Raw genomic sequence first — 11,804 nt, forward strand, 5'->3', positions numbered from 1 at the left:
GCGCGAATTAAACAAGAGCTCACAGAGAAACAACTACTGCACAGAACAAGTGCCGACTGCCAATTGAATCTTCAAGCGAAGCTTTCTCGCCGAGTTCGCGGCACTTTTCGTACGTATCGGGCCTCAAACGGCTAACGAGATGGTAACGCCATCTAGGAATGGTGCAGCTAAGTAGTAGTTTACGCTTTCAAACGTATGTTTTGATACATTAATTACTAGAGGGAATTGTGGTGCTAGTGTCTATGGAAGCTGCAAGCATGGCGATTCAGCCAATATGGAAATGATGGTTAGTACATGTATTTACCTAAAACTTAGTCCTTTCGGCCTCAGACGACCTTGTGACTTCGCTAATTCATCATTTTCGACAATGTGCGTCGTTATAGATAATCAAATAAACAATAATGTAATTGCACGACGGCAGGATTCGAACGCAGGACTTCCAGCAAACAAGTTATCTATATGAAAGAACACCATGGTACATTTGAGTACACAATAAACAGTTATGTGGTTAAAATGGTCTGTGAATGCAAATACTTAGGCGTTTACTTTCGCCCCTCTTTATCATAGAATCGGCATGTGGATTATACCGAAAGTAAAGCTTGTCATAGTTTGGGGACAAGAGTGGTGGCTTGGTCTAGTTGGTAATTCATGGTAAAAACGATGTACAGCGCGAAAGACAAGGACTGCGAGAGACGACAAACGTCGTCTCTCGCAGTCCTTGTCTTTCGCGCTGTAGATCGTTTTTACCAAGCGTTGGGGGATTTTGCATCAAAATACACGTGCATTTCCTCGGCAAAGTCGGGGCGTATACTATACAAATCACGTGTTAGCTCTGCGCTAGAGTATGCGTGCTCTGTGTGAGACCCTTCATCTGTAACCAACAAAGAAAGGCTAGAAAAAGTACAGTCCAGGACAGCAAGATACAGTGTATTTGATATGCACTATAGCTTTTGTTGCACTAAACTGCGTGTCATACATATGACACGCAGTTTAGCGCAACAAAAGCTAAGGTGATACTGGAATGGGAATCTCTAGAGTACCGAAGAGCGATGTTGCGACTGAAGCTGCTACACAGCATATATGATTCTAATACTCGTGTTCCCCGTGACGTATACATTTACCAACCTGACTACATATCACCACGCCGAGATCATGAACACAAGATACGAGAGTACAAATGTAATACGTCAGCCTTTAGTAGCACATTTCTTTCCAAGAGCCACCCGTCAATGGAATCGCCTGCCTTCCCCCCCTACTCGTAAGAATTTGTTGCAGCAACAAGTTGTTTCTTTCTTTATTAAAAACGATAGTGCCTTTTGACCACTAAAGATTTATACATATCGCCAGATATGTGTAACACCATCATGACCTATCGAAGATTTGAATCAAACATTACGTAGCCTATTGTTGGGCTTTTCCGTTTATTGGTCCTTGCATTTTATTGAGCATTGGCACTGTAACCATTACCTTTCTTGTACTGCCTTTTGTTTAACCCATCTGCGGCATAGGTTTGCTTTCTTCTGTGTACAAAATCACATGCCTTCTTTTTTAATGAAACACTTAATAGACTTTTATTGTGCTTTTACCTTTGTTGCCCTTAATATTTTTCTTATGCACTGGCTTCCTAATCATTACCTTCATATGCATTTTATTATCTTTATATAATAGCCTTATATACTGTTTTTTTCTTCCGCCTTTCATTCGCATGAATGTATATTACGTGCAACTTATGATTCCTTTTACTTCTGTAGAGGTGTATTTTTCCTGGGCTTATGTTTCCTGTACTTCCGATCGCCTTGGAACCGCCACGTCCATGTTCGCATTCCGTATATAGTAAGTCAACGTGTATCAAACCGTTCGCTTAATTAAATGCGTTCGCCAGCACCTCGACACCAAACCATCGCGACTGTAGCGCACCGTACAACATCCGTAGCATTCACTGCGCCAAGAGTTCCTAAACAGCGAAATTCCTAACCACGCGAGGAAAAAAGAAAGCTAATCAACTTTAATTTCCATCGAACCACTCGGCATATGATGTAGTAAGGACGTTCTCGCAATTTTGACGCGCGCTGCAACCTTGGGCCTCTCGGACGTTGCATACGTAGTCCGCCGGGCTCTGCGCGCTCGCCCGAACCCGAGTGCCTGCACCTCACGCCTGCACCTCGATCTCCGCGTTGTGCAAGAGAGCGGCTTGGTCGCCCTCCGGCAACGGTGTGAGCGAGGTGTCGCCGCTGCCGCTGTCGCCGCTGTCCGTGCTGGTGTCGCCGCTGGTGCTGCTGGTCGAGCTCGTGCCGAAGGACACGCGCGCCATGCATATGTCTAGCACGATGACGTAGACGACGATCCCGGAGAAGACCACCAGGATGGTGCAGAACACGATGGGGCCCCAGATGTCCTCCGGACCCACGTCTGCGAGTGAGATGACGAACAAAGCTTTGTTTGTGGCGCCTGGAGTAGTGGTACAAAACGCCTAGTCATCGGGCTCGGCGACATCACCGTCGCGTCATGTGATTATGGTGATGATAAGGCTGGGTTAGTTCGAGTTTAATTATGGCGATGACGCCACCTTCTTTTTTTTTTTTTTTTTGGGGGGGGGGGGGGGGTTAAGAAGTACGTAATTATTAGAAGAAGTCCTGATTTTTTTACTATGGCGCCCCTATGAACTATGCTAATTAGGTTCTAGCGCAGCTTGCACGAATCCAGCGTTAGCAAGTCTTGTCAGAGTAGGGGAGGCGCAGTACAACACGACCGCGTTTGCAAGGACTCGCTTCAGGCCTACGTCTTAAGCTCGCATTCTATATCACCAAGCATTTCATGATATATATATATATATATTCCGCGATAGTTCAGTGCCAACTCCACATTCGCGTGGAACGAGTCCGACAACTCTTGCACGTGGCCTGCATGTGCTACCTCTCCTCGCAAGTGTAAGTATTCACTCGCTCTTCACGATGCCTGCACCGCGTGAGACGAATGGAGAACTGCGTAAGTAGTCGTGTCGCGCTATCGGTAAACGGAGAAAACTGTGCCACCTTCTACACTGCTTCAGGACCTGCTACACCTTACTGTTCGCTTAAGCAGGCCAGCATGAAGGAATCTGCACGTTAACTCGGGAATTGCTTCAGGATCCAGAATAGATAGCTCAGGCATTCGCGAGCGAACTGGACCTTTGGGCAGGTCGAGGTCGCATGAGCAAAGTGTCGAAACGAGACAACAAAGACTGTGCCGCCACGATGTGGCTGCAGGCACAGCCGGATCCACACCCGATTGAGCTACCACACCACACCCGCATTGCGTTACACGGCCGATACACTCAGTCCTTGCCGACGAGCGAACTGCGTGACCCGCCGTATCATTTACATGAGTATATACGATTGACTATTAGCCCGACAAGGGCGATTTGACCCCTTCGTTTTCTTCTTCGTGCTAACCTCCTGTGCCACAGGCTTGAAGAAGAGCGAGACCGGTGGGCCCGGCTACACACGCTAACCGTCCAGCGTAAGGTGCATGGCTGCGCGAACGTGCTCAGTGCTCAGTGCAAGTTAGAATATGGCAGCTGTGCAGCGCCAGGAGAGCGGAGTTATCGGTATGCACGCTCAAAGCAATTCGACGGTTCTTTCGTTTTGACAACCGACAACTTGACTCCTGTGAAAGTTGTAATAAATAATAAGGAGTAAAAGCTAAGGGGAGGGGGGTGTATCGGAGAAGCAGTGAGGCACGTACGCTTTTCATGCTCGAGAAGTGAAGGAGCTCGAGATGTGACAGACCGATATGGTTCCGAGTTTCGTTTTATATTCATGCGCAAGTACTGTGCGGCGGATTCCGGTTTTGGTGCATTCAAATCCCTGTCTCTACCTCTGACTTGACGCGATAATATTGCGTTCGCGCTCTATGCCTTCGACCTCTCATCACGTGCCAAGTAGCCGGCTATTAACCGCACCCGTGGCAGGCTGCCACCGATGCATTCTCGACGTCTCCAAGCCGACCTTGGGAACCCTCGCTTGCGCCTGCCCCTCTTAGCTGCTGAGCAGGGTGACATGTCACTTCGTTTTCGTTTATTTAACATTCCTAGTTTATTACGTCCGGGAAACAAGAAGCAAGATTGGGGGAAGGGGTAACATGGCATTGCTCCACAGGCAACTAGGTTTTTGACCCCATACCTTTCGTACATGGTTTGAAACGAGAACTTAAAGCATACATGTGCATGTACAAAACAGCACGAAGCTTCTCGGTTAAGCGACAAACGAAAACAGAGCAAACTATTCAACAAAGCACTTTGTATTCTCCATCTAAAAAACTCATATCCCCCAGATCCAGTAATCCCAAATGCACATATAACGATTCAATATAAAAAGCCGTATGTGATATAAGAGGTGATCATTCTTTAAGCTTTAAGAAGTTTTTTTTAACATCGCCAGTCCGTTGCAGATAACATAATTCTAGTCCTTTAGCTGGATTGTTCAGAGAGGAGGACATTACTTGCTCGAGAAATCGAAACACACACTCGACTAAATAACAAGCTTTACTGATGAACTTCTTAATTATTTATATTACGGCACATATGGCAGTTAACAAATTGTAGCAGGTGAGTTTGCAAGGCGTATCCACTTGGAAGTCATTTCCAGAATGACACCAGCTTGGAAATATGCGTCATCAAACGCGCTGTAACAAGGCACTGTTGTTCCACTTGCTCTTTTAACAAAACGCTTCTTTCATGCATTGAAGCACAAAAGTGACTGAAACGCCCATGTATTTCAGCCCACACTTTGGGAAATAATATCTCGAAACTGGTGTCATTCTGGAAATTCATTCCAAGTGGATACACCCGGCAAATTCACCGGCTACAATTCATAAATTATAATATGTGACGTAAAGTAATTAGGTAAGAAGTTATTAGTGCATTTCTGTTAAATAGTTGAATACGTTTTTCGATTTCTTGTGCTAGTAAAGTCCGTCTCTTCGAGTAATCCAGCTCAAGGACAATAATTGTGCTATCTGCCACAGGATATATTAAAACATTCCGTAAAACTTGAAAATGATCACCCCGTACTATAATATGGGGCATGTACGTTCTATATATTATTTGAGGACACATCGTTTTTCGATGTGATTTTTGATAATTGTCGGTTTTCAATTTGCAGCTCACGATTAAGCAAGGATAACTTTCTAGTGTGTGTTGAGCATCACTGTTTTAGAGGTCTTGTGGACGCCCCTATCTAAAAAACTAGAGGCTGGTGAATATCAAATTCCTTGAGTCCGAATCGAATGGTAAGCACCAAATATCGAATCTAATAGTCAAACTCAGACGCATATATTTACAGCAAGAATATTTATGCCGGTGCAATTAGGTACCGCGCCTGTGCTATGTACCGCGCCCGCGCCTACACAAGATCGCTATTGTCATTTGAAAATCTGCACGACTAACTTCTCAACCTTTTTAGAGCCTGGTTGCCAAGAAAAGAATGGATAGCTGCTAAATGAATAGCTTTCCAAAAGCACTATGTGGTTCCCGAAAATAGGTCTGACGTGAAAAAAGAAGAAGAAGTCGAGGAAGCTGCCGAATTATTTGTGTGCCGTAGGCACGTGTAAATAGGCCCATTAAATATAAAACATCGCTGGTTGCTGCGCAAAAAATATACCTGTGACATGACTAGACTGTCAAAAACACTGAGTGACAGACTACAAGCAAAAACCACAGGTTCCATGTAGCTTTCCGTTGCGAAACACTAAACAAAGCTCGCATGGCCAATTTTGTTTCTGAATTGCTTCTAAAAACTTTTGTAGTTGTTTCTCTTCTAATAATGTACGGTTTCCGCAAGCGGGTTAGCCGAAAGTGGACGTGGAGGAGCCCGAATGGTGAGACTAGAAATGAAATCGACTTCATACTCTGCGCGAACCCTGGCATCATTCAAGATGTAGACGTGCTCGGCAAGGTACGCTGCAGTGACCACAGGATGGTAAGAACTCGAATTAGCCTAGACTTGAGGAGGGAACGAAAGAAACTGGTACACAAGAAGCCAATCAATGAGTTAGCGGTAAGAGGGAAACTAGAGGAATTCCGGATCAAACTACAGAACAGGTATTCGGCTTTAACTCAGGAAGAGGACCTTAGTGTTGAAGCAATGAACGACAATCTCATGGGCATCATTAAGGAGTGCGCAATAGAAGTCGGTGGTAACGCCGTTAGACAGGAAACCAGTAAGCTATCGCAGGAGACGAAAGATCTGATCAAGAAACGCCAATGTATGAAAGCCTCTAATCCTACAGCTAGAATAGAACTGGCAGAACTTTCTAAGTTAATCAACAAGCGTAAGACAGCGGACATCAGGAACTATAATATGGATAGAATTGAACAGGCTCTCAGGAACGGAGGAAGCCTAAAAACAGTGAAGAAGAAACTAGGAATAGGCAAGAATCAGATGTGTGCGTTAAGAGACAAAGCCGGCAATATCGTTACTAATATGGACGAGATAGTTCAAGTGGCTGAGGAGTTCTATAGAGATTTATACAGTACCAGTGGCACCCACGACAATAGTGGAAGAGAGAATAGCCTAGAGGAATTCGAAATCCCACAGGTAACGCCAGAAGAAGTAAAGAAAGCCTTAGGAGCTATGCAAAAGGGGAAGGCAGCTGGGGAGGATCAGGTAACAGCAGATTTGTTGAAGGATGGTGGTCAGATTGTTCTAGAGAAACTGGCCACCCTGTATACGCAATGCCTCATAACCTCGAGCGTACCGGAATCTTGGAAGAACGCTAACATAATCCTAATCCATAAGAAAGGGGACGCCAAAGACTTGAAAAATTATAGACCGATCAGCTTACTGTCCGTTGCCTACAAAGTATTTACTAAGGTAATCGCAAATAGAATCAGGAACACCTTAGACTTCTGTCAGCCAAAGGACCAGGCAGGATTCCGTAAAGGCTACTCAACAATAGACCATATTCACACTATCAATCAAGTGATAGAGAAATGTGCAGAATATAACCAACCCTTATATATAGCTTTCATTGATTACGAGAAAGCGTTTGATTCAGTCGAAACCTCAGCAGTCATGGAGGCATTACGGAATCAGGGTGTAGATGAGCCATATGTAAAAATACTGGAAGATATCAATAGCGGCTCCACAGCCACCGTAGTCCTCCACAAAGAAAGCAACAAAATCCCTATAAAGAAAGGCGTCAGACAGGGAGATACGATATCTCCAATGCTATTCACAGCATGTTTACAGGAGGTATTCAGAGGCCTGGAGTGGGAAGAATTGGGGATAAAAGTCGATGGAGAATACCTTAGCAACTTGCGATTCGCTGATGATATTGCCTTGCTTAGTAACTCAGGAGACCAATTGCAATGCATGCTCACTGACCTGGACAGGCAAAGCAGAAGGGTGGGTCTGAAAATTAATCTGCAGAAAACTAAAGTACTGTTTAACAGTCTCGGAAGAGAACAGCAGTTTACGATAGGTAGCGAAACACTGGAAGTGGTAAGGGAATACATCTACTTAGGGCAGGTAGTGACCACGGATCCGGATCATGAGACTGAAATAACCAGAAGAATAAGAATGGGTTGGGGTGCGTTTGGCAGGCATTCTCAAATCATGAACAGTAGGTTGCCACTATCCCTCAAAAGGAAAGTGTACAACAGCTGTGTGTTACCAGTACTCACATATGGGGCAGAAACCTGGAGGCTTACGAAAAGGGTTCTGCTGAAATTGAGAACGACGCAACGAGCTATGGAAAGAAGAATGATGGGTGTAACGTTAAGGGATAAGAAAAGAGCAGATTGGGTGAGGCAACAAACGCGGGTAAACGACATCTTAGTTGAAATCAAGAAAAAGAAATGGGCATGGGCCGGACATGTAATGAGGAGGGAAGATAACCGATGGTCACTAAGAGCTACGGACTGGATTCCAAGAGAAGGGAAGCGTAGCAGGGGGCGGCAGAGAGTTAGGTGGGCAGATGACATTAAGACGTTTGCAGGGACAACATGGCCACAATTAGTACATGACCGGGGTAGTTGGAGAAGTATGGGAGAGGCCTTTGCCCTGCAGTGGGCGTAACTAGGCTGATGATGATGATGACTTCGTTTAGCAGACGCCGAACGGTAACTAAACTTTAACAGTTGGTGGTTTTGAAGTACTTGGTCAGCTTTTAACATTCGGAAATACCAAATAGTTCACTTTCGAATACGAATAGTTAATGTGCGATATACGGTTGGTATTCAACACTTCCAATACCCCCCGCCACCCCCCTACTAACGACCCATATGTCGCATGTTCATTAATACCGCATGAACATATGAGATCCCATATAAAAGACCGTATGTTCCCATATATCATATTGGGCATGTCTCTCATGATTACATGAACATACCCGCCGTGGTTGCTCAGTGGCTATGGTGTTAGGCTGCTGAGCACGAGGTCGCGGGATCGAATCCCGGCCACGGCGGCCGCATTTCGATAGAGGCGAAATGCGAAAACACCCGTGTACTTAGATTTAGGTGCACGTTAAAGAACCCCAGGTGGTGGAAATTTCCGGAGTCCTCCACTACGGCGTGCCTCATAATCAGAAAGTGGTTTTGGCACGTAAAACCCCATAATTTTTTTTTAATGTGAACATATGCGGATATGGGGAACTGTATGTTCCCACATATCATTCCGGGCATCTCCCATATAATATATGAGACATATGCTTCATAAAATATGTAAACGTACGGACTTTTTCACATGGGATGTATCCACACGTTCATATAATCATATGGGACATGACCCATATGACGTAGGAGAAGATAGCGGTTTTTACACGGTATTATTGGATGTGGTGCTTATGACTGTTTTTCGATAGAGGTGTCCACAACACTTTAAAGCAGTGATGCTCAACACACAACAGTAAGTCATCACCGCCTAATTGTGAGCCACAAGTTGAAAATCATGAATTATCAAAACACGTATGCACAAGACACAAGATAATCTTACTACAAAAAAAGATTGCTGGGTCCTTTAGCAGAAAAAAAAAAAACACCAGCATATTCAATGGCAAAGCCGAGAGAGATCGAATCATTGCATTGTAAATACACTTGATTTTAGTTTAACGCTGTAATTTCCAGAGTTCCACATTAAGGAAGAATAATACAACGTGTTCACCTTTATTCACTGAGAATATACTTGTACATGGAACAATGAAATATTACTTAAGCTATAATTTAATTAGTTAGTGAATAAGTAATTAGTGAATGTCTTGCTGAACTATCAACAACTTAAATCCTGTTCCAGCTTATCAAGAATGCTATTACAGGTTATTCCTTAAAGTGCCCGCGCTTCAATCAGAATTTTTAGGTATCAAGATCAGCTTTAAAATATATGATACGCTGGGCATCACCGAGCGAAAAGCTGAGGATTTGATGTAATGAGAGCCGCTCCGTGGTTGCTTAGTTGCTATGGTATTGGGCTGCCAATAAGCACGAAGTCGCAGTATCAAACCCTGGCCGCGATGGCTGGATTGCGATGGGGGCGAAACTCGAAAACACCCGTGTACTTAGATTTAGGTGCACGTTAAAGAAACCGAGGTGGTGCAAATTATTCGCGACACCCTCACCACGGCGTGCCTCGTAATCAGATTGTGGTTTTGGCACGTAAGACCCCATGATTAATATAATGAGAATTTCCCTTTGTATTTAGCCCAATTATCTTCGAAATTCTGCCTTCGATTAACCTACATACAAAACTTTCACTCCCCGGGGGACGTTTTCTTTGCTGAGATGTCTGACAGTTCTAATTTCCCCGCAAAACCCCTGGAATGTTTTGCTTTGTGAAGCTAGCCTACTGCGACTAATCAACTACTACGCTTGTTGCCACTTGGTATGCCCTATAGCGCTAAGTGACCGTGCGTACGCTTCAGATGCCGCTGAACGCATCCATCTTACTGGCGCCAAGACATATACGTTCCCATTTGGCACCCATGGCGGGACAGAATAAGGAGACGAAATGCAGACCGTGTGTGGACAGCGGGGTGCCACGACCGTGAAAGCAGGACGCGTGACGTCCAAGTCTGAGTCTGCTTGCATTAGGTTAATGAGGAGCGGGTGCCGCAGCACGCGCCGCTATGCGTATACAATGGCTAGGAAGAACGGCGCGGTCTGGGGGAGATAGTTTCGGTGCTAGTTTTCACCGCACCGAATTCCACAGCGCCAAGTGACGCGCGATGGTACCAGCACCGAGATAATCAACAAGCCACTCGGCTTCGTTCAACCAGCAAGAAGCTGCCTTGGTGAAGTAGATCGCTAAGTGCATAGAACATTTATCTACCCTGCATAGATATACCCGTGCGAGCCCCGGTACATTATAATGAACATTGCCCTTCAATCATTTTTAGAAACGAACTCGGAAGCGATTACGTAATATGTTCATCCCAGATATAAAGTAGGATGCATGCGGAACTGTACGGAAATGGTTTAAGCAAACTTTTGTCGCTAGCTCAGTTCGTGAAAATTGGCAGTAGTTTGAGCGAGACAGCTGTGTCGTCGGGGACGACGAAAAGCAAGCATCAAGTGCAGGTCCGAATACCACGAGCTGACTCGAAAATACGGGATGTATAGCGTCAACACGCCAACCTGTATCACACAACGTTACGCATTTATTTCTATGTTTAAACAAAGAAGAGTGGATCTTTTACGACAAGAAATATGAGGGAGGTGACGGTTACTTTCTACACTGTGCATGGAGATGCTGCCTTCCGCATCTAAGGTATGGGACCAGGCTAGTTAGTTCCACATCTCACCGAGGTATTTAACACGCGCACACGCACACAAAACGAGTTTTTCACGTTCGTAGCATGCCAGTCGGTAAGAAGAAGCGGCTTGAAAAGCGGCGATGTCCCTGCGCAGTTTTCGGGTCTGACAAAGATACGAAACGGAATGTACACATATATGCGGCGGTTCGCTTGGTGACGCTATCAATACCTCAAAATTCTGGAAGGTCTCAGGATTCTAGCTAAATGAACACGCCTTGAGCACTAACCGACTTCACAATAGCAATTTCAATATGCACCGTGAAGTAATCAATTAAATGTTATTCAGTTGGAGTTTTTTTTTTTTTTTTCGTTATCTTATTCCACACTGCAACATGTCGCGCAAGTATCGCACATCCCTTCATGTTTTCCAGTTGAAGAGGCGAAAGTGAGCTGCAACTGCCGTGCGCGATTTTTGTTTAACCGGTTAACAACATGAAAGGATATATATCGCATATATATACTGACGGCAGTGCTCGCTGCTCAGGTGCCTGGGCTCATCGCTGTCGTCGCCGCAGTTGTTGATGCCGTTGCAGGTCAGCCGGCGCGGGATGCACACGTCTCCACCCGTGGCACAGCGGAACATCTCTTCCGAGTCGCACAGATTGCCTGCGTCAACCGCGTGTACCGTTCACACACGACAAGGGCGGGCTGCACGGCCGCTCTCTTGAGCGAGATGCGCGCGCTGTCACGCGTCTTGCGCACACGAGGCTACATAGGTGGCGCGACCTACAGCACACCAACAAGTGGAAGACAGCGTCTCTCTGTGGCAAAATCGGCAATCAACGCGCGTCTATCGACTGACTCGCCCTGCTTTCTGTCTTCTCCGTTATCGTTTATAACGGAGAAGACAGGTTTTACCGACCCTGTTGCAACACTGGACTAGAGTTACTGTATAGGCTCCTTTTAGTGGGCTCCCTAAAGGTAACCTTATGCGGTAACTCTACACTCGACATATGTGAGGGACATACTGTATAGTGGAGAGTTCCGAATTGCTGTTCTTTATAACGTGCACACAAATC

The 11,804-nt window shown here is 45.3% G+C and overlaps 1 protein-coding gene across 1 annotated transcript; it reads right to left on the minus strand.

Annotated features, from left to right (window-relative positions):
• Positions 1-1,983: 1,983 nt before the first annotated feature.
• Positions 1,984-11,595, minus strand: LOC126541449 (uncharacterized). The gene is made up of 2 exons (XM_050188184.2): positions 11,251-11,595; positions 1,984-2,409 (listed from the first exon to the last, which is right to left on the minus strand). Exons 1-2 carry the CDS (start codon positions 11,366-11,368, stop codon positions 2,150-2,152), a joined length of 378 nt encoding a protein of 125 aa, XP_050044141.1. The 5' UTR covers positions 11,369-11,595; the 3' UTR covers positions 1,984-2,149.
• Positions 11,596-11,804: the final 209 nt, after the last annotated feature.

The sequence above is a fragment of the Dermacentor andersoni genome, chromosome 2 (genome assembly GCF_023375885.2).
Source record: "Dermacentor andersoni chromosome 2, qqDerAnde1_hic_scaffold, whole genome shotgun sequence".
Lineage (NCBI taxonomy): Eukaryota > Metazoa > Arthropoda > Arachnida > Ixodida > Ixodidae > Dermacentor > Dermacentor andersoni.